Source organism: Anopheles maculipalpis, chromosome 3RL (assembly GCF_943734695.1).
Source record: "Anopheles maculipalpis chromosome 3RL, idAnoMacuDA_375_x, whole genome shotgun sequence".
Lineage (NCBI taxonomy): Eukaryota > Metazoa > Arthropoda > Insecta > Diptera > Culicidae > Anopheles > Anopheles maculipalpis.
Genome location: NC_064872.1, coordinates 54627966 through 54654541, shown reverse-complemented (window position 1 = coordinate 54654541; position 26576 = coordinate 54627966). Strand labels below are relative to the sequence as shown.

The 26576-nt window shown below is 42.4% G+C and overlaps 5 protein-coding genes across 7 annotated transcripts in view; 2 read left to right on the top strand and 3 right to left on the bottom strand.

Moving 5' to 3' along the window:
• LOC126563180 (selenoprotein F) overlaps positions 1-26576 on the bottom strand; it is an 805869-nt gene that overhangs the window by 90309 nt on the left and 688984 nt on the right. The gene's annotated exons all lie outside the window — the stretch shown is intronic.
• Positions 1688-10319, bottom strand: LOC126562088 (TRPL translocation defect protein 14). Of its 3 annotated transcripts, XM_050218503.1 has the most exons (10): positions 10103-10319; positions 9482-9549; positions 8728-8765; positions 8204-8241; positions 7107-7292; positions 3859-3987; positions 3416-3766; positions 3017-3347; positions 2763-2944; positions 1688-1777 (listed from the first exon to the last, which is right to left on the bottom strand). In XM_050218503.1, exons 1-10 carry the CDS (start codon positions 10149-10151, stop codon positions 1713-1715), a joined length of 1437 nt encoding a protein of 478 aa, XP_050074460.1. In that variant the 5' UTR covers positions 10152-10319; the 3' UTR covers positions 1688-1712. The 3 variants fall into 3 exon arrangements, with proteins under 3 accessions (XP_050074460.1, XP_050074458.1, XP_050074461.1); XM_050218501.1 differs by lacking the exon at positions 1688-1777 and having other exon boundaries at positions 2595-2944; XM_050218504.1 differs by lacking the exons at positions 1688-1777; positions 7107-7292 and having other exon boundaries at positions 2595-2944.
• On the bottom strand, positions 11421-13024 carry LOC126562223 (kelch domain-containing protein 10 homolog). The gene is made up of 3 exons (XM_050218668.1): positions 12487-13024; positions 12151-12362; positions 11421-12081 (listed from the first exon to the last, which is right to left on the bottom strand). Exons 1-3 carry the CDS (start codon positions 12997-12999, stop codon positions 11427-11429), a joined length of 1380 nt encoding a protein of 459 aa, XP_050074625.1. The 5' UTR covers positions 13000-13024; the 3' UTR covers positions 11421-11426.
• On the top strand, positions 13431-16821 carry LOC126561652 (melanotransferrin). Its single transcript, XM_050217937.1, has 4 exons — positions 13431-13599; positions 14089-14522; positions 14783-16485; positions 16561-16821. The coding sequence occupies exons 1-4, from the start codon at positions 13533-13535 to the stop codon at positions 16799-16801; spliced, it is 2445 nt and encodes an 814-aa protein (XP_050073894.1). The 5' UTR covers positions 13431-13532; the 3' UTR covers positions 16802-16821.
• On the top strand, positions 21364-25461 carry LOC126562083 (growth hormone secretagogue receptor type 1-like). The gene is made up of 7 exons (XM_050218497.1): positions 21364-22212; positions 23731-23873; positions 24017-24117; positions 24362-24480; positions 24936-25048; positions 25161-25240; positions 25332-25461. Exons 1-7 carry the CDS (start codon positions 21364-21366, stop codon positions 25448-25450), a joined length of 1524 nt encoding a protein of 507 aa, XP_050074454.1. The 3' UTR covers positions 25451-25461.

The following is a 26576-nucleotide window of genomic DNA, read 5'->3' as shown; positions in this document are numbered from 1 at the left end:
TTTTTGTCCATTTCTTTTCTGCTTTTAAAAGGTTATGTATATTCACACAAAAATAATTTGCCACTGCTATCAATGAATAGTTGGTTGTCTTCAATGCGGTTTTGCTTTATACACAATATGCTCTTCGCGCTACACGTTGCTGCTACAACATTAAAACCATTGCCAAATATTGTTCCTCATCATCATCATCTTCACGGTCCGATTTGTCACTTATTGATTTCAGCGCTCTCTTTTTTTTTATTAGTTTGCATGGTCACCAACCATATTCTTGTCTATCTATAGCTCGGTTTGTTTATTGTAAAATGAAATCAAAAGTTCAGCCGAATGCATGACCTGCCAAACCAATGTTTCGATACAGCAGCTGCACGACCGAACAATTATAAAAGGAAAACATCACCACACGCGCGAATACCAGCAGTTATTACATGTTCTTTGACTATTGGACGAAAAAGGTTAGGTTTCACTTGTTTCTTCTTCTGTAAGTACATTGGCATCTTTGCAAGGATTGTAGCAATCGAAAAGGTAAAAAAGTGTCTTAGTGCCAAGCGCCCTACCGCTCCTACATACGGTCGCGTACAACATGTGTCCAAAAAGTTGAATACATTTCTGATTAACTACCAACAGAGTAGAGTGTAATTCTTTTAGCAAAACGAAACAAGATAAATGATGTTGTTAGTATATTCCCAAACACGTAAACATGGGCACATTATGATGCATGTGTGAAAAAACGAACCATAAGATTAGAATAGATAGTTCCACTTTCAAATAATTTTATTATAATCTGCACTTTCATTAATCGAACGAAATATAAGATGCCTGTCCTGATAAACTGATGTAAGTTTACAATGGTACAAGTATGCTTTTGTGATCGAAATCATTTTAAATATGGCATATATTGCGTGAAGAATAAGCAAACCGTTGTTTTGGCGTGTGGTAGAGGTAGTATTTGAGTTGTTAAGTACCCTGCGGAAGATGGGCTCGGGAATTATTATACTCTAACTCACAGGGAGCTTGTTGAAAAGGTATTGGCTTTCAGTACTGGTATTGATTTGTATTATTGGACAACAAAGAAAAGTTTAAATAATTTTAAAATATTTGCACACGTATTTTCTCTGGAACTTTGTTCCCTTTTGCATCAGCATGTTCATCTACAGAAGGCATACGCAAGGTTCGAAAGTACACACCGTTTCATAAACAATAATAAGTATGCTATTGCCGTAAAAATATACACTTCCAGATATTTGTAACGCTGCTCATAAATTTAAAACTTTGGCTGAATGAAAAGTATGTCCAGGACGATGCTCCTAACATTTGATTATTACAGAAAGAAAGTACAAAAAGACTGTTTTTTAATGCAAAGTTGAAGATCGTTAATCATAATACGAGGTCTTCAAAGAAAAATGATTTGCCAAATGGCATTATGGTTGTTTTAACGAACAAAGTACATTCAATACAATAAACATAAAAAACATACACTAATCAGGCTCAAATGTCCTTGCGGATTATGAAGGTTCAACATTAATTTCATACGTTGCCCACCCACTTTCAGTCACAAAAACAACCACCTCGCTTTTCCAAGACAGCACGTTCTGCGAACTCTCGTTTCCTTTTCTGCCGCCGACCGTTTTTTTTTTTCTATACAACAATCTGTTTTTTAACGATAGCGCACAAGTACGCGCGTACTTTTCAGGGGCGCATCAGTTTTAGTTCTACTACGCTTTACCATTGATCATTTTCTGGGAGTGACCATTCGTTTTCACGTCGGCATCGTCTTGATCTAACATATTGTGGGAAAAGAGAAAAAGAGACAAAAAAGCAGACCGAGAAAACGGGACATTGGGGAAGAAAAGAAGAGAAAGAGAGAAAAAAAAGAGAGAAAAGAAACAAACAAATTTGTCAAATTTTGCTTAATTTTGTACCATGTTTTGCTAGAATTGTCTGATTTGTTGATGATTCGGGTTTGGGCATTGAGATGGGGAAATAATTTTGTAACAGCACCGTTCATTTGTAATGCGACAAAAAAAGAGAAACATAAAGAAGCACACATAAACAAAAAAAATTGTTATAAAAATTAAAGCACTCTAGCTATCCAATATTAGTAAAGTAACAATATTGTGACAATCTGGTTAAAGGAAAACTTAAAAACAATCATGCGTAAGTCTAACATGAGAATCCAAGAAGTAAAAGAAATAGCAAATTTAATAACCAATAAGCGTCAATTATAAAAATGGAATTCTACTAACATGTATGTTGAAAATGTACTGAAGATAAACAAATACAATAAGACCGACCCGCATTGATTAGCTTGAATAGAACGTTAGAACAGGGCAGAAAATAAGGGCAACGAACAAAGATCATACACATATATAGCAAAACATTCGGACAGACATTATTAGTCATTAGTTGCAAGCGTTTCAAACACCACCAATAAAACGGAAAAGTTTACAATAGCAAACACATGAACGGATCAAATGCTACACAAGACGGAGAAGGTAGTGGTTGGCCACATTCTTCCGGTCGTTGCAATCTTCTACAGTAGTATGAAGAGGGGGGTTGGGGGGTAGGTAACAGCAAGTGGAGAACTAAACAGGTCGTTAATCTGCCGCTGCCAGTATCCTACTCAGTAGTGGCACCGATATCTTCATCGGCTTTATCTACGCCCGTATCAGTTGTAGCCGTGGCAGTAGCAATGGTGGGAGTGGTGGTGGATGTTGTGTTCGTATTGGTACTGTCGACCGTTCGGTGGCAACAGGTGTTCTTACCATGCAGCGAATAGCAGAACTTTTTGGTGTTGTTCCAGTCTTCCCGGAGCGACAGATTGAACATCGAGTAGTCCGGCTGTCCAGTGACTTCCTTCACGATGTTTAAAAATTTCGGCAAAATCGCTTTCAATTTGTCCCCTGTCAGCGAGGTGTAGGTTTCCAGCAAAATCAGACCTTTGCATCTGTCAAGTCAAGGTGGAAAAACAACGTTATTAGGAACAACTATTTGGGAGTTCTACACTATTTGCACCAACCTCGGATGGCTCGGGTCCTTGTAGATGTCCATCTGGAAGTACTGGTTGTTGACAAGGAAGCAGCGACGCTTCTTGTAGATGGTAAAGTGCGCATCATCTTGCTGCGTTAGCATGTTCAGATAATCGCGATGCGACAGCTGCGTCCGCACCTCTATCGACTGACCATGTTGCTGGGGTCGGCGTATCGTATGAATGTAACTCCAGCGACCGTTCTGTCCCCGCTTGCGCAAACGAGCCTGCACACGAGGACCGGCACACTGCAGATAATGATGCACGACCTCGAAGTCCTGGAACGCGGGGAACGACGTATCCGGAGGCATTGGTCCAGAAACTGAAATGATGGAGGAAATTTTTTAATCTCTTTGTTCCACACATCAAGCTCACATCAACTTCACTTACCCAAGAATTTGACTTTTCGCGAAGTGATCGATAACCGGTCGCCAATGTCGATGCCGAGCTTCTGGCACACGCACTCGATCATGCGATTCACTTTGTTCTCAAAGTCGGTAGAATTATCGATCACATCGAAGTACGGATGTCCGATCCATGCCGATGCGGCCTTATAGTCGAGCTCGCGTGCCAATGTGACCCCTTCCGAACGGCACGAATGTTCCTCCGTGGCGTAAAACTGTTCCGCACCGTTCGCGGCCGACACCATGTGAATGATCTGATTATAGCGATTATCGCGCAACTCTACTGGATTCCAGTTGTTCGAACGCATCATACGATCCCATTTTTCTTTGGAGATATCTACACGTGTGTGGAAACCGACAATAAAACGTAAGATTTTCATCCATCTGACGGTACCCCAAAGGTTGTGCAAACCCTCCACTCATACTTACATGCACTGGCATCCATGAAACCACGATCGCAGATGATCAAGCAGTTTTTGTTGCTCGTCCTGCCCAGCTCGAAGTATGTGTTTTCGATCTGTATCATTGTACGAAGCAAGTTTTCCTGAAACTTGTACACTGCAAAACGAAAATAGCTCGTTAGAAACGTCCCACGTATACGTAGTTTAATTAAATTGGTTACTAATTACATCGTACCGGATGCGATTGTGGCAACGGAAAATGTGACACACGATTGGCGAACGTTGGAAAACAGGCAAATGAGTATGATATAGCCTCACGATAAAGCACACTACTACATCATGTCTGTGTTAGTCGCATTTTGGTCTATCTATATTGGCAAAACAGCATTAATATCGATGGGCCAGTAAGCTATTATCGTGTACAAGAAGTTTGCCGCATAGTAATCATTACACGTTTGCTTTAATCAATAGGTTGCCATCTCATCAACTGTTCACGTGTGTTGTAGTCGTGGCATGCATCGATAATGTTTGCAAACAATCTTGAACACATGTTCCAACACTGATGTGTCCCGATCAATCTACGATAAGGGAGAGTTCTCCCCTTTTCCGCGAAAATTCTTTACAACAAAACAACCTCATGGCTCATACACAACCAACGAAAGCATTTTCTGAACGATCCGTACCGCTTTCTTTTAAATATAGAATGATCATCAACGGATCGAGTCAGTATCGATACATTTTCACCCGTCGGCACAGTTTGTTTGGCAGCGGTCGGAACACTGTGTGACTGTGGCTGATGAGCGCGGTGTCTTTAAGCGCAAAAAGGAAAAGAGAAAATACAACGGGAATGTAAATATAGTTGGCCAAATAAACAACAATCTCATCATTTTCTCGAACATCCGATATTCACCCGGGTGGGGGCCGTATGACACAGAGAGTACAAAGATGAAAATGACAACCCGTCCGATTTCTGGTCGGATGCTGCGGCGGCGGTAGAATGAGCGAATATACAAGGGACATGATAATTGCCAACTTGTCAACCGAGGCAGCAGTTTTGCTTTTCTTCGTTTCACACGTCCACACACTCTGTACCTTCGCTCGCGCCGTACAAATTTCGTTCAGAGACAGATTGATGAAGATGGTTGAAATTCTACATTAAGCTATACATTATTTTCCCCAGCAAACCTTCGCGCTATAATCGCGTATCCTTATTTCAAACGGAACCGTGCCAGATGAAAACAATCAATCTTCTTCATAGACGGCTGCACACATATTGGTGGTGTTGCTACTGATAAGCAGCACGTCGGCGTTAGATACGAACGCACACGACAATTAATGCCATTAATGTCTCTGAGGTAAGGAAAGCCAGCTTTGCCCAAAAGCAAAACAAAAACCCTTAAATTACAAAACTCATCAAATTAGTTGACCGCGGTTTACGTCTGCTGGGTTGGGGCTGGTCACATGCTCGCTCATCTGTCGTGACGAAAGAGCGTCGTAAATTGGCATTCTAAAGTCGTCAAATACAACAGAACGCACGCTCATCTGTTCAAGAAAAGTAAAGTGTTCTCGATGACGTCGTCTAAATTACACAACACATCTTTCAGGCTGCCCAGTTGTCCTTGCAGTGGGTCATATATAAATGTTGCAACAGCAAGCTAAAAGTGAACCACTCCACTTTCTCAGCAGTGATTAGATGAACCCCACAGCCCAACGAAACGACAATCGCGAGCTAAGTGATGATAACAATAACAACTTTGGATGGATGGTGTGGTAGTAAGCAGTAAAACACTTCCGTGCTCTCAAGCAGAGCGTGGTTTTAAAAGATGCGCACGATTAGTGATGACGTACGTGTAAATAGATTATATTCCTTTTTACAACTCGGTTCAAACTGGCGCACTTCGGTTTTTAACAGGGCAACCGGTTTAAGGAGATCAAGAATGGCAATGAAGGGAGATCACACCCGTTAGTCTTCGTCGTGTGTCTGTGTGCAAGACAAACACCATGGCCAAAATACATACAAAGCTCCTTTCCCCGGGCGTTGGGTTGGCGTTGACGATTGCGCGCACCACGTGTACTTCAAACCGGTCGTTTGGCTTGAGTTATCACGATTCGCCTTGGCTTTGAAATGGGCTGCATTTGTTCGCATGTGTGTGCATCGTGCACCAAACAGAGCTCTCGCTCAGCTGTGGTTGCATTGAGCTTGAATTTCTTATGGGGGGAAATAACATACGACAGGGTGACGCGTTTGCATTCTGATAACACTCACCAATCCATCATGATATTGATGATGACTGCTATGCTTGCGCTGAATGAAAGTAAAATTGATGCATTTATTTTTTTTCTCCCGAGTATATTGCAGTGTACAGGTTTTGCATTCTCAGCTGATATTGATAATAATTGAACAATCATTTCCATTTGCATCGAAATCAACTTGATTGAACTCCGCGTACACACAGGAAACACGTTTACTTGCTTGCTCCGTTGCACAGCATGCGGCTGTAACACGTGTTTTTAAAGCCGTGTAGCCGTGCGCCAAATAGGACACACACTGACGTAATCGCTGCTGCCGATACCGCGAAGGTGTTTGTAATTGTTTACCAAATTTTTTTGTAGCTTTTATTTTTTTAATTTTTATTTATAATTAATAATGACGGTCCAGTGCCGTATTGTCACAGCTTTTAATTTTCTGTACATATTTTTTTTTTTGGCTAACTAATATTCCTTTTCGCTGTTAAGTTAGTAAAAAACTCATAGTAAAGCGTTCAAAAGCAACATAGTTATATGTATATCACAACAATAAAAATGTATATTAAAGTATTATGAAGTGGAATGCTTCCTTGTCAGCTATACACATACATAAAGTCAGTCACCGAGGCTTCGTGTACAGGGGCGGACACAATAATGCAATGATGCAGCCACAGTAGACGATGACGAATGAAAAAGCGTATCATTAGAATATGGGTAATACAGATGCAGCTATTATGGCAGAATGCGAGCGGCAGATCAATTCAGAAGACCGGGTCGGGTGGCCAAACGTCCTCTCTGCGGTGGCGTGTGCACGATAGCAACGACAATGACAAAGCTCAGATGCGCGCACACACACAATGATAAAGAGGCGCAAGCAGAGTGATGGGAAAGGGGATATAGGAACGAACAGGGGGCGACACAGCACGCGGACTCCAACATAGAAGGGCTGCGTTGGGAGGGACGGTCCGGTGGTTTCGTGAGTGCTGTGTGTGGTTTTGCACACAAACTACCAGCGCGCATTAAACTCACCATCACCAACTTTCCCGACGGCGGCGGCCATGCACCGGGGACAGGTTGTAATTTGGTCAATATCAATAACGCTATGCTCCGGGACGCCATCCTTAAAGACGGCCGGTTCGCGGGCAGATTCGGCGGTGGCGGAAGGTACGGCGCCAGTAGATGTGCCGGTCGCATGTGCCTTCTTTTTGCTACGATCTAATGTAAAACAAGTAACGTTGCGTTAGTGGGAGTATAGTCTACCAACGGACGCGGCGAAATACATTATGTTTGCCATTCTTTTCTTGTTGTTGCGTTGTAGCTGTGCTGTATGTTGAAAGCATAACATATCGAAAAAGGAAGGGAGAGTGTGCAGCATTTCCCATGATAATGATGTTGCGAGTTTGGATCTATTCTGTTCCTACCAACCATTTCTTGTGATGCATATGAAAGCCTTCGCTTACCTTATTATGTTGTCCCTACCGTGATTAAATCTCCATCGATCAATCGAAGTTTTTAATGTAACGGGAGAAGCATGATACCTTTCTACGGCGGGGGTTTGCGCTAGGATGGGTGATTGTTTGTTCTTTCCGAATTCCCCGTTCTAATGAAACCGACACTCAACTGGGGGGTGGGGATGGATGAAAATGGACAGCCGGCTGTCAAACTGTATCGCGTGACCTTTGAATTATTGCGGTTGGAAAACTTGTTCATTATCGTGATCCTGTTGCCTTTTGCATGCCAGTAAGACATAGCCCACGAAAAAAGTTGTTCTATGTCAAAATTTTAAAACTAACTTCGAATAAGTATTGTCAATAAATTTGTCCTTTCTTTGAGACCATACTTTACATCTTTTTTTTTTTTTTTTTTTTGCTAGTAACAACTAGGAACGGTTGTACAGTAAATTGCTAACTTTGCATGAATTACAACGCTGAGTCTAATGATGTACCAGCAATTAAGCTTGCTTTCCAACGTTCTTCTTATCGTGTTACCGACTTTGACGAATGCAAATGATATCGTAAAATGAGTCGCAAATTTAACAGCGAAAGCTGTATGCGCATTATCGTACTCTATCATACTAAGGGTGTTATTTTTGCTTAATCAATAGTATTCAAACAATTGCTGCTTACCTTCTTCGGCAACCAAATCTGCGAACTTGATACCACCGCTGTAAAACGAGAACATAATAGACGAGAGGCAAGATCAATCGATTTTGTTTCAATATTTAACTACACGGCTGCATTGAGTTTTTTTTTCAAGACTGGCTCTGCTAGCAGTAGCGGGCTTTAACATCTAATTGTTTAGTTTAAAACTTTAATCTAATGTTTAAACTATATTTAATTCAAATTGAACTCACATACATTTCGGCGAAAGGAGGCTAAGTATCGCCGTAGCTAGATTGGGTAATTAGTGAATTTTCTAACATCATTTATGCAATCTCGAGAGCGTGTCTGTTATGCGCTTTTAACTCACTAATAGAAAGAAGCTAGCCAGAGCAAATAATTTTAAATTTTCGAAGGCATGAGAAGAAGAAGCTTTTTTCTGTAAATTTTGTTTCGTTTTTTGGGGCTGTCGTTAAAGCTAAATTTAAGAGCAGCAGCGGAAGCTTTGTCAATAAAAGGAATGGAAGAATGGATACGTTTCTAAACCGTACCTGAGTAGGATTGTGGCCGTTTCAGGCACGCGAAAAACCTGCAAAAATTAAAAAAGAAATGGAACAAAACCATTCTATAGAAGAAACTATTTGATCCTTTAAACGATTTTTTAAATGATGTTCTTTCTAATGAAGGTGTGTCTTGACTGTTTAAATAACGTACAGCGGGGAGTAGTGAAAATGATGTTCGATGGATGCTTGTTGCAAAATTGTAAAATGTGTTCTAAATATATCTTGCCCAAAAATATCTCTCACAACGTTTGTAAGAGGTAAAATAACACTACACTCAAGAAGGAAGTAAAAAAAAATCGGACATAACAATCTTTAAAAAACAATAACAAGCACCTTTAAACAACCTAACACATCCATCAACAAATTTATCGATGTTGACTTGTTGGCATGCTACGATCAATTTTGTTTGGCCTAATCAAACTACCCATCAACACGTATTACGTTGCCATTAGGCCTATTGAAAATGAATAAATCAAGAAGTTACTTTAAATGAAGGCGCGAGTTTTCCTCGTTCAAGAAGGACGTTGATGACGATATTACATTGAAAAAATAATGGAACTATTATTTAAAGAGGTGATAAACAACATCATAAAACACAATACTCTAATTCTGCGGTCAAAGGATCAAATGGTGATATTTCCGATTTGTTGCGAATGATGATTGAAACTTTTCAACAACAAAATATGTCACAAATAATGAAGGACAGATACATTGGCTGATAGTTTTAATTGCTGGTACTTACCTTCCATCCGAGGTTCTCAAAAAACGTACACAGCCTCGATTGGCCGGTCGTTTTGCCACCACACGGTCCTGCCACACGTGATTGGGAAGAACGAAACAAGAAGAGAAAAAAAAAACCGTCAGCGAAATCAACATGTGACTAAACAAATTCACGCTTGCCAGGATCGTTCTAATGTAATTAGTAATGCTTGACGGACCACCATTGGAAGTGAAAACGGAATGGTTTTATCACCGTAGTGCACTGTTGCATTTCCCACACAAACACACACACAGACACTAAGAGGAAATCAAAATTACTGGGCTGATGATACCCAGATGAAGCCTGTCACGGCCTTAACCTTGAACATCTCGGGTAAAGGGCCACCAGGATCAATCGAGAGAGATACATCTGAGAGCGCGCACGCCGGAAATAACCTCCTCCCCCCGCACTAGAAGGTGGTGTGCATGTGTGTATGTATGTGTTTCCCAGCGGGAAGGGTGTGCTACATTCCCTAGGAAAACCCAGAAGCACATGTTCCGAAAGCTATATATAAATGGTCTCTGTGTGTGTGTGTGTTTTTTTTTTCTACCTTCCTTTTTCATTCGCTAATTTTCCGACCATCCCCCACGGTTTCTGACTTACCTCCCGTGAGCACCAGACGGTAAACCTTGCGCTCCTCTATTGCGTCCATGCTGTGTGTGTGTGTTGTTACTTTTGCTGGTGTGATGATGATTTTGGCAAATGGTACTTTATACCACCAGCAACGCGATGATGACCACTATTTGCGATATCCGCACGCAATTATATAAACCGGAAAAGGCGGCTATATCCTTCGATCTGGGTTATCCTGAGTTCGGCGGGGGTTAGGCGTACAAATAATGTCGCCAAATTACAATCCGCTCCGTATCCCGTGCGTCTGCGACTTTACTGGATGGTGTTACAACGATTGTACGCCTTAAGCGGACTGGGCTATTATCAAATTACTTGAAATATATACATTTTTTTCGGCTTTTTTCACTTCACACGCGGCGCAATTTTCCACAATCAAAGCGTGATCCCGTTCATCTCGCACACAAAAGTCAAATGGCAAAAGCAAAGTGACAGATGGGGTCGTGCTGCGGCTGCCAAACTTCGGCCGGGCAATGGATCTTCGGGCAGCTTCGGGTGAATGTTTTTTTGTTTGTTTTCGATCGCCTGTTGTATGTTACACTCCAGTGAAAATACTATATAAATACAACGGGAGGGTTTATTTGAATGGCACGTGTTTCGCAACTGGTAAATATCAACAATCGTTTTGGTGTCGATTTTTGTCACGAAAAATGGATAGCAGCAAGTAAAACGCAATGCAAATAATCTCGTTTCATTTAAGAGCAATCGAAGATTTTATTTCAGTTCATTAATTTATTCGGAGCGTCATAAATTCATATATATCATTAGCTAGCTTTTAGTAGCTCATTTTAAACCTAGTCATCAAAATAATCAATTCGCCATTACAGACAAAATTGCATGTACAGATTTTCACAGAACTCAAGATGCTGCTGCTCTTTGTGTGACACGTTTTATTTTACTTTTTCCAAGATGTAAGAGACTATTGTTAATCTCTAAAGTCCTTATTGAACGAGGGAATACCTTTGTCCATTGCGTCGTGCGTGGTGAAGAGCTATCGAACGATGAAATAAAAGTTTTCGTTTGTTCTAACGACGCAGTATACCACATCACACATTCTATTGCACAGATATTTGTCCATCAACATAAATTCCAAATGCCGATTCCGATAAGAGCATTTTTTTTCCGTCTAATGACCAAATAACATGGAGCATCTTAGGTTCCGAGGTTTAAATTGATATTCAGCAAACTTTGTGAGTTCTTTTACGGCGGTCACGTTAAGATACAACACAAAGTGGAAACTCAACTGGAAAGAAAGTCTCTAGTAGTCGTGTATACAAATTTTCCAGGCACAATGCATTCATTCATGTACCCGTTCAACGAACTGGCGTGGAATTCCAGCTTCCAACAGTTCGTCCTTTCTCCTGCTAGGCAAGCTTGGAATGTAATGCAAAAGTGCTTCCCACGCGATCACACTTAGCCGGGGAATTGTAGTCCACATTTTAAAGAGCGTGTTCGTTCGAACGCTCGTACCATTGCTGTACTTTATGCCTCCGAAAACGTACATACAACCGTCGTTCGTGATGGATGCATCGTGGAAAAATAGGGGATACGGTAAGTTCGATTTATGCATCTTCTTCCACTGCATGGTGGAAATGTTAAGCTTCCAAATATCGCTATAATAGTTAACGCCATCATATCCTCCCGCCACAATCACCTCCAGTCCTTGGTCCGTGCGGATCTGTACACACGAGTGACATTTGCGTGCTGTCGGGATGCCTGGCGAGTTGGCCAGTGGATCCGGTTTGGTTAGCAGGTATTCCCACTTGTTCATCTCTGTGTCGTACGCGAGAATATTAGCTAGTATAAAGACGGCATCACTTTTACCTCCGCCAATTACGTATATTTTCGAATCGTCGTACGCCAGCTCGTGCCGATATCGTCCTGAAGGATCTTCGCGAATGTTTTGATTGCATTTGTACACACATTCCCATGTCCTGCTAGGGAGATGTAGCCTGAAACATAAAGCAGTCACACTTATACTGATTGTTCCCAACCATTTTCACTGAAATTATTCGTCCCACCGGTGAACATCCAAAGTGTAATCGAATCCATTGGTTCCACCGATGCTGTAGAGGAAGTTGTCGCTGATTACAATCGCCTGGCCATATTGCGGTGGTGGAGGATCTCCCTTCACTTCTACTTCTATCAGATCCTGCGGTTTGCGGCGTGTTTGACAAATGTGCAGCTTGTTCGAGCAAGTTACTCCAAACGGGTATCCGGTGCCGCCAAAAATCTGTAACAAGGAAAGTGATACTATGCCAAGGAATGCACAAACCATGCAAAAGCAACAACCAGCACGCCACCACACAAACCGTATGAAAGGTTCAGCTTTGCGTCTAAAAATACACCTTTCATACCATGATCATTTCTCCGCTCAACAGCATTGCGTTTGAGGCCAGCTCTACAGGCAAATCATTATTTGCATCCAAGACCAATGTCCACTGCTTTCGTATCAGGTCATACTTCCACAGCTCGTGAAACAGGAAAAAATCTTCCCGATCGTCATCGTTACCATCCCGTGCTGGCGAGTTGTTCGGGTTGAATCCACCGAAGCAATATAAGGACGAGTCACTGCATACGATTCGGTGACCGCTCCTTGCCTTCGGATAGCGTCTTCCAGAACCGATGCTGCTGAGGTTGATGGCCGAGCTACGATAATCGACGTCGGTCACTTCGAACGGTCGGAAAGCATAGATGGCTTTACGTTTAGCCATCGTTTCACTGCCGTACTTAATTTGGTGCACAAATATGCCAATTTTTATGTCCAGCACCTCCCGGATGTAGTGTAATCGTCGCACGTCAAAGTATCTGTTCACGGTATCAATCGCTCGTGCAAGCAGTTTGTACACGAGCAGTTGCAAATATTGCATTACCGTCGGGTGCGGAACGGTTAATTTGCTAAATTTGTTCACTGTTTTCTAGAATCTGCACTTTTCACATGGTGGAAAAAAGGCATGTTTTGCCAATCGGTTCAATACAACTGGGTGACAACCATTTTGCTGCTGTCAGAACCAGCCAGCAAACCCAAACGGCACACCAATTTTGATTCGATCGTTTTTACCAAAAGGAAACCAGAATGGAATATACTTTTCGCGTTAGGAGTGGCATTTTCCACCTAGTTGATAAATTTTACTATATCCGAGTCATAAAGCCATTTAAATAAAGCATTTGAACCGTTTTGGCCTGCATGTTTACATTTTTGCAAAGCTGAAATGTAAATACGCTGAATGGCTGAATGTGTGTTACCCCACCTGTATACACCTTGATACGATGCTTCTGTTTGACGTTTTTCAATCCAATCCCAATTTTCGATGGGCGTGTACATTTGGTCGCGAGCATAACATTCCCTGTTTTATGTTTAATTTCTGTTTTAAGTTCACAGTTTTATGTTAAATCGTGTTCGATGGCAAGCTTAGATCGTTGGTTGTGCCTGTGCACAACATTATTGTGCCTTGCCACGCTCGGTTCCGGTAAGTGAAAAGCCCAAAATTAGGGCTTGGTCAAAGGGTCAGAGCCAGAGGTTCAAGCGATGCTCTATAATTGGCGTCGGTCTGTACCGTCAGTGTTCCTCATTCTTAAGATTTGTGTCGGATTCTGACTCGTCGTCGTTGGACACGGTTGAATCGTTTTTTATTTTTATTCAGAATCAATTCGATGAATCATATGCATCACAATGCGTACACCTGTAGCAACTGTTTGACAGATTATGGTGCAATTAACACCCCTTCCCCACCATTGTTCAAATGCCGACACCTATAATGTTTACAAACAAAATGATCTACCAAAAAAGGGGTTGGTTAAGCATAATTCTACATTCCTTCTCAACAGGATCTTTTGAAAAACATTCTAAATTGCATGACGCTTTTTAGCTTCATTACCGTACAGCAAAACAATGCTGTTCATTATAATTCCATTAGGATGTGCTAATCGACACGTTGCTCCTCTTTCTCTTCCCACAGGTCAATTCTATAACGAAGAAGAAAAGGAAGCAAAAAGTAACATTGTATGGTGCGCGACAAGTTTGGAAGAGACGTACAAATGCCAGAACTTTACCAGAGCGCTCGAGCGGGATGTTGCTCTGTTTAACGACTTTTTCATGAACGTATCCTGCCATCACGGGTACGATCACGATGAGTGTATGGCACTGATAAATGAGCGGAGAGCCGACGTTATGACGCTGGATGCGGGAGAGGTTTTTAGCGGTGGTCGATACCATTCGCTGATACCCCTAATGCAGGAAGGTTACGAGGGAGGTTTCACCCAGTATCATGCAGTGGCTGTGATCAAGAAAGGATCGCTTACCGATGTGACCCATATACGGCAGCTGCGTGGCAAGAAAGCGTGTTTTTCGTGGGTTGGAAGTCATGCAGGTTGGACAATCCCGATACACACTGTAAGTACACAGGGTTTATCTATTGATTATCTAAAAGCATGAATGATTTTGGTGAAAACTGCAGATGAAATGGTAAACTAATCTAGAAGCACTAAGCTGTTTACCATGTCATTTGAAGCAACTGTAATATTATCCAGTCTAGTCGACAATTTCAATCTGAAGGGTACATCATTGATGCTTTTACATTATCAAGTAAAAAGCCGTGTAAGGTAAGGAACTTTTTGCCAATAAATAAGAGGATTTTTTATTCATTTTCTTAGTTACAACGTGACGGAGGAATGGCGATTACGGATTGCAACAACATTGTTAAAACAGCGACCGATTTCTTTGGTCCATCGTGTGCGGTGAATGCTCTGATCGATAAGTATAATCCTATCGGCGATAACTCCAACAAGCTGTGCTCGCTGTGCACGGGGGTGGTGCCCGGTGGCAAATGTACTCCAACCGATCCTTACGCTGGATTTGAAGGTGCCTTCCGTTGTCTCGTAGAAGCGGGTGATATTGCTTTCCTGAAGCACACCACTGTCGATGAAATGGTGGAGAGTGGATTCATTCCTGGCGTGACGGTTGATCAGTTTGAGTTGCTGTGTCGTGACGGTACGCGTCAGCCTATATCACAGTACCGGCAGTGTGAGTGGGGTAATGTTCCATCGCACGCACTTGTCGTATCCAGCGCTACGTCTAAATCTGATCGACGAAGACTGAAGAAATTTTTTACCAAAGCCGTCAATCTGTACGCATCGAAACAGCGTCGATTCAACAGTACCACGGGATCGGGATACGATCGGCAGGACGATCGTTATCGACCGTACCAAAGCTCGTACACTTCCACCTCAACCACAACATACTCGCCGTACGCCAGCTTCGACCAGAACATGGCAAACGAAAGCCAACCATACGAATCGTTCGATTTGTTCGAATCAAGGCGATACGGCAGAAGATTGAATTTGATGTTCCAGGACTCGGCTCGCCATCTAGCTCCGGTTGATGATGATAATCAAAACTATCAAAGATATCTTGGTAAAGCGTTAGACCAAATTTACGAAACTCGGACTTGTCCGGTCGGAAGAATGATGCTGTGCGTCACCTCGGACGCGGAGTACGAGAAATGTATTAAAATGCGAACGGCGCTCAAAGCTCAACTCATCAAACCGGACATGTTGTGCACGAAGGCGCACTCGCACATTACCTGCATGCAACACATTCAATCCGGAACGGCTGATGTGACAGTGCTGGACGCTAGCGATGTTTATACGGCCGGATTGCATTACGATCTGATGCCATTTATGTCGGAGGTGTACGATTTGGGTCTGCCGGAGTACTACGTGGTAGCCGTGGCCAAGGAAGAGGATCCCGACACGGAGCTAACCTATCTGCGGGGCAAAAATACGTGCCATTCAGGCATGAATACGGCCGCCGGATGGGTTTATCCGATGGCGTACCTAATTTCGAACGGATGGATTCGTCCGTATGGATGCGATAGTATACGTGCTGCTGCCGAATATTTCACCAAATCCTGCATACCGGGAGCAATCAGCAAGGAGTATAATACTGGCATACCGTACGATAATATGTGCGATCTGTGCCATGGCAGCAGTTTCCGGTACTGCCGTCGTGATGCATCGGAAGATTATTATGGCAATTCGGGTGCATTCCGGTGCTTGGTGGAGGGTGGTGGCCATGTGGCGTTTGTACGTCACACAACGGTGATTGAAAATACGGGTGGCAAGAAGCGCGAATGGTGGGCCCGAGATGCGCTGCCTGACGACTTTGAACTGCTGTGTCCGGATGGAACAAGAGCGGAAGTGAACGAGTTTAAGAAATGCAATCTCGGCAAGGTGAAGGCCAATGCCATCGTGGCACGTGGAGGACGTGGGTACAACGGAACCGAGATGAACGCTTACATAAACCTTTTTACCTACGCGCAGCAGTTCTACGGAAGAAAATTCTCCGACGAGTTCAGGTACATCTATTGTTGAAAAAGTTATGGTCTAGGTGAAAATAATTTAATGTTATTTTTCTGTTACTTTCCTTACAGCTTCAGCATGTTTTATTCAATCCCTCCGTATCACGATTTAATCTTTTCCGATGCTACCCGTGGTCTACGCGTAGTTGACTCCGACAAACGTTGGTTCGACGCATATCTAGGACCCAACTTTATGCGCGCCCGTCGTATCACCGATTGCCATGCAGGTGCGAGTAGTCTGAAGATAAGTGCCTTTGGTAGTCTTTTGCTAGGAGTAGTAGCGTTGTATTGGCCACGAAACATACTTCTTTAAGCAGCACGAACGACGAAACCAATGTATTGTTTCGTATTATATAGAGTAAATTCCGTCCAATTTAGCTAGATATTTGATTGCATGTTAGCCGAGATGCCTTTTGCAACAGTTAAATACTTGAACCATTCCAAAATGAAGGGAAAAAACGACTCAAACTAGTTAGTCTCGATGTATTGTACAGTATTCTTGTGTGAGAATCTCTTTGCAGTTAACAGAAAGCGTCGTGCTTTGACTGTAACTAACTCCGTCCTGCTATGAAGCATCAGTTATGTTAGTTACTTTCACAGTTTATATAGAATATTATGTATGTTTGTGCTTTTAAAACGATGTACAAAATAACGTCCATATAGGAGAACGATGTGCATGATTGGCATTTCAACGCAATTTTATCAAACATGATGGCTCTTACAATTATTCTCATTTTTTCAGTGAAGTGAAATCGTCCATATCAACAAGATCTGTAGAATAAAATTACCTTGTTGGCAAAATCTGCCTATTAAAGCACTATTGTTACAAATTTGTATTGAACAAATGTCTCAATAGTGGATATTGTGACAGTTTTGTCAATAGGGTAGACTAGCATAAATAAACCGCTGCGTTTATTTTGTGCCGTGTGCACTGCAATCTTTAGCAATAAAATCATGTTTTTATACAAAAGGAAAAATAAAACGAAACTTTAAACTACGTGGTGGAACTAAATGAATAATACTGAGAAAGAAATGCATGCTTGTTTATATATTTTCAATTTACGAAAAAAGTGTTTGTAATTCGTTCATAGCACAGTTTTACGCTCCTGTTACAATAAGTTTTTCAGGAACGTCTCAAATGTGCAAAAAGTCTTGTCCGTCGGGCTCGTGATTTTTATTTACCACTCGAGTTGACAGGGAATACACTGCCATCCGGACTGCTCTTAATACATTCGCACGACTGCAGAACTGCTCTGTGGTTCATTGTAGTAGCGAGGCGTCCTTTTACAAGTATCCCACTAAAAATCATCCAAACCACTTGCTGGACAGTACTCCAAAAAGCATACTTGAGCGGTAGTTTATATTTTGGTAAGGGTTAGGGACTTGATAGGATCATGCCGTTTAAAAGAGAGGCACTCCAGACGGATAAGAATTTAGATGAGATTGCTCTTCACAATGTTACTATAGTCAACGCAACCCACTGGGAGCATCCAGCCAGATTTTTTAAAGCATTAATCATCTTCAGACTTTTTTTTCTTCTTCAACTAGCTGTTCATTTTCTTCCCTGCTTAAAGGGTTTCTGTGAATGCCTGCAGCATTCGTTAAATAGATAAAATGACATCGGGCAATTGTTGTTAAAGCTGGCAATTAGAATCAACGACACATTAAAAAAGTGATTAATTAGGCATAAAATGTATAAAATGACGAATTTTGCAGTTACATTATTAAAAATATACAAATGGTTTTGAGAAAAAAAAATACACGAAAAATGAACAGCGTCACTTTAGCTGTTTAAGGGTGGGGATAAAACATAAATGAACTTCTCCATAGAAGACTGAAGTTGGCGATAAAAAGCAGAAATCTAAATGAACCTGACATGTTCGAAAATTCATTGTTAAATCTGTGGTGGGGATAAAAAGTGAACTAGCTACAGATGAACTACAGGTCCTTCTGAAACGGAATGAATTTTTAGTTCTAATGTCCAACAGATAGTTTGCAAAGCATATATCAGTTCGATTTCAAATTCTGTATTTATGTTTACTACCGGATATTGTATAGCTTTTCTTCGCTTTAATCAATTGATTGTTTAGTTAATAAGTTTAAAAATTTCTTGCTACTGATAACACATACTGCAATGCAGCTATACTTGGAAAACTACCCATTCTAACTTGGTTCGAATGGAAAACTAACTCTTTACTTAAACGTTTCATAATCTATACAAAGTGCTCTCTATCAGCCCACTACTTGATGGAGACGCCTGGTCGCTTATAGACCACGTGGGAGGGATGTTGCATCCTCTACCCACTGTTGTTGCCCATAATTTCGATTGATGGTTAGCTGATAATTTTCGCAGTACTAAATGTCACAATCAATCAACAACATGTCGATTCAATATTTCTAAAGCTTCGAAACCCACAACGATTCGTTAAAAGACAAACCATGTTAACCGCACCACTATTGCTTGCGGCCAGGCGGACGAGCTTTGCACCCCAAAGGGCTTAATTTGACACATGCCAATCACGGCTATCGTTAGCAAATGATGCAAACGATGATAGTGGAAAGCAAGCCATGGAAACGTGACACCTTTGCGCTCTTTCGCATACTGCACGCGTAGACTTGGCGACATGCTTTACGTGTGAAGTGTCTGCTGGACGAACGTCTTTATTGTGTTGTTGTGTTTCCATTCTTTTTTGCTACTGGCCAGCATTCAGATTGAGTTAAGGTGTGGCCGACGGATTGAAATACTATCCGATCGGATCGGTAATACGAGAGGAAAGAAAAATTGGCGGCACCGGACACGCGGTACGTTTGTAACACGCGTGAACATTCGGCAAGACACAGCAATGGTGATTATTTTTATTCTTTTTGGTTATTATAATCGTCTATTCTATTGGTTTGAGCTGAGAGTTTAATTAATCATGCTCATTATTTATGAGCCGTGCCACAAATCAGCATAATTAATATGTAGCGTGAACTGTAAACTATCAATGAGGAGTCAATTTCAAAGGAAACCGCATCGTGTGGCAGGATAAACTTAGTCAGTATTTACAATTCACTGAATCCGCAAACATAAGACGATTGCCTGTACCTTTCAAATTCAACATTCCAAAGGACTACGAGTCCAACTATGAATGAAACACTCGCACACCAATAATTACGAGCCGACATTCCCAGATTAACCGCCGTTCTTCATTGATTTAAAACGAACCTGTGATCCTTCTACACATAATGAATTATAAACCAATTATTCATGCTGTTCAAAACATTGGTTTTACTCATCGTATTAATTGTACGACCGTCCTGTACAGCAAGGTGCTGAAGTTGTTTTTTCCCGCTTTCTTTCCTTTCAGTACTTCACCAACCGGGAATTTCATTTGAATTACTTTCCGGTGCATAAATCCGTTCACAACCGTTCGCGAGAAAAATGGAACGAAAACGGGTGCGCGTGTGTGTGTGTGGAAAGTCAAGCTGCTGGCGGCAGAACGTAAGCAATCAACACTGATTGCTACCGTGGCGGTACCGTGCGAGGTGTGATAATCTTTACAGTAATGACCTTTACTGCATTTTCCCGCGACGTAAGTGTCACTCATCGGGTCGACCGCCGTTGCGTGTGGTCGGGAACATTGGAGCCTACGGGCCTGGTGTGCCATCCAACGAGGACCATACCGTGTTTGGCGTCAGATAGGCTTTCGGTGGAACCGTGTCACTGTAAATTATCTGTCAACGGCGTGATGGATGTTCTGGCAGGCATACCGTGACAGGTCAGATGGTGAGAGCAACTGTTCAGCTTACGCGAAGTCACGGTTCACGTGAATGTTGGGAATGTCCCCTGTTTTTTTTTTTTTAACTTTTCCCTGTAGTGTCCACACTAGTGGCCTGCTTAATTTCAAACACGTACCAAAATGCTTGATGTTGCCCAAAAAAAGTTAAATTACAATAGCAATAATACTTTTAATTCACCGGAAAACTCCTATAACAGCAAGTCGGAAACGATTTCCGGCTCGTTTTGTATTCGTGCTGTTAGTTTGTGGTTGGGTCATTCCTTTTCCTATTTCAAGCATGAAGAAGTGTGAAGGATGTGAAGGATTGCGAACAAAAAAAAAAAAAAACAATCCACCCAGTTGAAAAGCGTAAGGCAATAGGAATGTGTGTCGGCAACTGTGTTGGTATTTTAAAGTGCCACCTTATCTATTTCCCAGAAGAGGAAACGTGCGACAAATTGACGACAAGTTTGCTTTAAGCTATCCGCCACCGAAGCTAGCCGACCTCATCTAGCGTTTGGAATTCAGGAGCTCGGAATGAATACGCAACAGCACATCCCCACTCCTGGGCCAACATGGGTCTGGATGAACCTGACGAACCGAACGTGAACGATGCTCGGAGTTTAGCATCCGGTTGGTATGGAGTCCGTTGGTTAGCTTTCGCCAGTCTACTATCGGATATCGTTTACAGTGCACCTTCCGGACCAAACGCAAATGTGTGCCAGTGTTTGTGATTTCTTTCGCGTTACGGAAAAGCGGAAGTGTTAGATCCGTCGGTATTTTGCGCTCTTGCGATTGTGTCATTGCGTTCTGATTGTGCAGAAGAAATAATGCAATGAATGTGTAAAGAAATTATATGAATCCAATTATCGTTTCTTTAATGCGTTGTGCCACAGAAATTGGACCGGATTAAACCTACAAATCCGGTGGATAACTGATGCTGGCCTAGTGATAAATACTGCAGATGATGCTGGAGATAGTGATAATGGTGGCAGTAGCGTGTGCCAGTGAAATTAAGAATGTTGAAGCATGCGACCCACTGGCAATGGTCGTCGTCCCAACCGAGCAGCACACACGCTGAAAGGAACGAGTCTAGAGTGCGAAAACTTCAACGATGTTTAGTGCCGTGGGGGATCATCTTAGTGGGACCGCCCTTCGAGAGGATTACAACTACGGGCGGCCCGGTCAGCAGATGCTGCTACTGGCCGGTCGCCAAAACGGTAGCACTTTGGGCGACTCCAACGGTTCGCTCAACGCGGATAAGGCGTTACTAATGAGCGTACCAACCGTTGGCGTGCTGCTGATGGCTACATCGTACGGCCCGTATATGGAGCTACCGCCCACCAGCGTGCCCGGGATACCGCCGGGACCGAACGAGTCTTCCGTCCACTATCAGCAAACCACCGTCCACCCGGTCCCGGACACCACACTGTCTCCGGCGCTCGACTTTGACCAGCAAACGTTTGTGTACTACGCCGAGGTGCTGAGCGTGATCAACTTCTACTACGTCCCAGCGCTCGTACTGTTCGGCAGCATCGGTAACGTGCTGTCGGTGCTGGTGTTTTTCAAAACCAAGCTGCGTAAACTTTCCTCCTCGTACTATCTCGCTGCGCTCGGGCTGAGTGACACGTTCTACCTGATTGGCCAGTTCGTTGCCTGGCTGAATTTGGTCGACCTGAAAATCTACATCCAGGAAGTGTGCTGCCGATTCTTCACCTTTTCCAGCTCGCTGTGCTGCTTCCTGTCTGTCTGGTTTGTGGTCGCGTTCACCGTCGAGCGGTTCATTGCCGTGCTGTACCCGCTAAAGCGCCAAACCATGTGCACCGTGCGGCGGGCGAAGATCGTTATCTTCGCGCTGACAATCGCTGGCATTTTCATCAGCTTGCCGATATTTTTCTTCGCCTCGCCCCAGTTCTCCGCCTCCATGAACGACACCATCTGCGATATCGTGCAAGAGTACAAAGTGAGTAGTGAGGACAATTGGCTCAACCTTTTTTTGGTTTTTTTCAATCCATTCGCATGTACCGCCACACTCGATGGTTTGGAGTTAGTGGTGCTTCCGGTTGGGTTGAAGAACGTACCGAACGTACCGCGATAGCTCTGCCTTTGTTTTCTCTGCTGCATCGTGCTTTTTTTAATTTTTTTTCTGCAAAAAAGAAAATGTTTCGCATGTTTCTCGTAGTGAGGGCAATTGTTTACAGAAAGGGCTTACTGTACCAGCACGGTCCTGAGACTGTGACACGTTGTGTTCATTCATCGTGCAGGATAATTGCTTCCGGTGTGTGAATAGGGAAAAAAAATCTGTGTGCTCTCGAAAGAAGCCCTATTTTCATGGAAATGCAACAAAATTTCGTTCTTTGTCTTGCTGGTCGTTCCATAGGGTTGGTGTTTATTTGTAGGTATCGTTCCTAAATCTATTCTAAAGATATAAACCAACCCATTTTGAGCCAAACTGTTCTACGTACCAGGGTCACTGATTCATTTACCGTCAATTAAATTTTCCGTAAAAGTTTAGCCTTTGTTGGTGCAAAGCAAACAGCTAATCCGGTTTACGGTGTCAAATGGCAAGGAAAGGTGGCACAGCTCATGCTCATATTTTAGCATTCTCATCCAGCTCGGGTACCTTTAATTTGTGATAATCATGTTGTCCTCTCATCCTCACTGGCCTCCTTCATGGTTTCAGATTTTACTAGGTTAGCATAAAACAGATTTAATTGAGTTAAGCCTGTATTTAGCAAAGAGGATTTTTGCTAAAACATGATCGAAAACAAAATTATCCCATGCTAAGCTAAAAACTTTGTAAAATTCTCTTTCGTTACCGCTCAAGGGCGAGCCTCTTTTGCCAGCAGTGTGTATTGAGCAAAGAAAACATTTGTAAGACAAACGCAAGACTCTTAGCTGACGGTTGTTAATTGTTTTGAAGGCAGGAGCAAATTAATTTCAAAGTCAAATGATAGTGCTTAACCAAACATGTTCTTTCTGCTTCATTTAACAATTGGTAGGTCTGGCAAAATGGCAAAAAAATGATCGTTGTGTCTACTCTGTACGGAGAAAAAGGAAGATTTAGTTGATTGCAGATTGAAGTTTTCAGACGACTGTTACATTGCAGATGAGCATTGTTTCATACATTCAACTTGTTATGTCTTCTCATAGTTTGTATCGAGTTCTAAAGATAATCGCCGTAAAAAATGTGTTTCCAACATTCAAACGACGAGAGCGCAACATGGCATGCAATAGCAAACAATGACATTGTTACTTGGAATTGAAATTAATGCTAAATATGTAATAAAAATACATTCGTAACTAATATTGTTCCCACGCCAACCATTTTTAACCCACAATGGTTCTCCACGGTTCGCTTCAGTTAAATCAGTTAAATTGTACGCATTTTCGGGCACATAACAAGCAGCAAACATTGGAATGCCTAACACAATGGTACCATTTCCCGGTGCTTTCTCCCATTTCCGCATGCCGAACGCAGGATCAAGCGGCCATGTTCAACTTTCTCGACTTTATACTGGTGTTTGTGGTTCCCTTTACGATAATTGTCGTGCTCAACACGATCACCGCACTGACGGTGTGGAAGTTTGCCAGCATCCGACGCACGATGACCATGCCACGGAGGTACGTATCGGGCACGGTTGCCATTATCACGGTATCGCCCGCGCCATCACGGGCGCAACCCTTTGCCGGCGCTGGATTACATTCCCAACCGGATGTGCGCACGCGAAGGACATCGAATGACAAGCCATATCCTCTTGTTACAGTTACGGGGCAAATGTGCGCGAATCCCGACGACAGCTGAACATATCGAACAACCAACTCTTCGGCAATGGTACCGTTCCCGTCCAACAGATACAACTTCTCAGTAAGTATGTCCTTGCAAAACTAACGTTTGCCCCGGAATGTGCCGGACCGGACGTGACCCTGCCGTTGTTTGGTTGTTGCCCAAGGTACACGCGGGCGTACGGGCGCCGACCTTTTAGTTGATAGTTGTGCTGATGGAGCTGATGGGGTTACGGACATTCTTCGGACGCGGGCACCGTAATACATGATCATGTCGTCGTAACACAAAACTATGCTTTTTCTTTCTCATTCGTATCCTGCTGCAGGCCGTAGCCGGGTTGCGAATTCTCAAATCAAGGTTACCAAAATGCTGCTTATCGTTTCCACCGTGTTCGTTTGCTTGAACCTGCCCAGCTACATTGTGCGAGTGAAGATCTATCTCGAGGTAAGAGACTGAATGTATGCTTTTGATGTGATTCGCATACCGATTCCTGTCCTAAACTATTTACAAGGAAGTGCAGGTAAATGGCGTTCGAATGATAGAGTTCAAAGTTTTTGGGCTGTAAAGCAAAACAGATTTAAGTTTTTCCATTAACCCTTTGAAGTGCAAATTAACGCGTGTTTGTCGGCAATTTCGCCTTGCTATTGCTCTCCGCAATCCCCGCTAAACACCAGCATGGTTTAATTAGTTATCAATCTATGCCAATCGCAAACACGTTGAGACCTTTCCCCCCATTTCTAATTAATGCAAAGCTTCTAGAAGCACTGCTTGGTTGAAGTATTTGATGTCTCCAGAATTCATCCAGAACATCTTCTCGAATAATGCGTTGTAGTAGTTATGCTAGTGATTGCTGATGTTGGCGTGGCTGTCTCTCCCTCTTTCTGTCGCTTTCGCTCTAGACGGAACACACGAACATGAACATATATTTGGTGCAGAACTGTTGTCAACTGTTTTTCATGACGAACTTCGGCATCAACTTCATACTGTATTGCGTTAGTGGCCAGAACTTTCGGTAAGTTTTATAAACATCAGGGTGGCTGGGTGTGGGCGTGTACACTGGTCGGCCGGTCGGATGGATTCGCTCGGCCGCATGTCTTAACTATCATTCCATTAACTATTCATAGGAAAGCGATTTTTGGAATGTTTCAAAAGCGCACCCAGCGGCAAATAAATCTCGAGCATACCTCCGGCACGCAGGTTACAGGTAACGCAATTTTACGTGTTGCCAAAACCAAAGAACCGTCTCGCTACCGAGTTATGATTTGATAATATTGTTGGTTGCGGTTCATCCACAGAGTTCGTCCTACGCTCCAACGGTTCTAAGATGCGGCGGAACACCACCATGTCGGACACCGCAGATGTGACAACGTGGCGGGAGCTTGCCGACTATGAAATTACAAACTTCATTAAGTAGTAGCCGCCTGTGGTTGGTAGGGACTGGCACAGAGCTAAGCTCGTTTCGATATGCGTAACAGTGCACAACGGCAGACAGCTGTCCTGGTGAATGTTGGTGATATTTTAAGTGTGCTCGCTCCCGGAGCAAAACGGGAGTGCTCACGTTGTCGGTGGAAGAAAGTTGTTTAAGGTTTAGACAGTAAGTGACGCATTACAAACTGTGTAAATAATGCTGTAAGCTGATGGTATAAAATGTATATCAATATTTTTTTACACATTCAAAGAAGAATTAGTTGGAATTAGTGTAATAATGCAATAAGAATCAGCGTACATCCGAAAAGAATAATACTTATGGTAGGTATTAAATGAATTATTCATTAAACAAAGGTAAAGGAAATTTTATGCGTGCATTTTTAGTGAGCTGTGTTATTATAATCCAAATATTGGGATACATCTCCGTTAATCGTCTGTCCACAAATAGTTTCTCTAGAAAACGATGGAACAGTCCTTCCAAGAAGGTGGTGAAATTAGTGTTGTTTGACAGAGACATTTTGCTGACTAGGACCAATTCCTAGTGTCCATGCAATCCTCCCAAGAATTTCAGATCCTGTGCAAAGTTAACATTTACCACAACCGAATCAAAACATCAATGAAATTGGAACTAGGAACTATTTGTTCAAACTAGTATGTCTACGCTCTCCCAAAAAGGATAGGATAGGAATTTGACCCGAAGTTTCTTCTGGATTTGGATTTGAAAAAAGTCATTGGGTTTAGTTGTTTAGTAATAAATCATACAATACGAAATTTCACCGAAATTTGCAATACGAAATTTGCAGTATCCGAAAATCTTCAAGTTTGTTTCTTAAATAATTAATATTTGTCTAAATTATTTTTAAAATACAAAAAAGGTTCGTCTCATCAATCATTAGTGCCATTATGGCTTTACTTCGTTTAATAAGAAGAGAAAGCAGGATAGTAAATTATTGCTTATCGTTTTGAACATCAAAGAGAATGGCTTGTAAAGGAGGAAGTCACCAGAGTAAGTCTCTATACCTATTTTGGGAGAACTTCTTCTTCTTGGCTTAACGGCCTCTAATGTCACGCTGGCCATCGAATGGTTTATTAGACTTATAAAGGCCATGGGC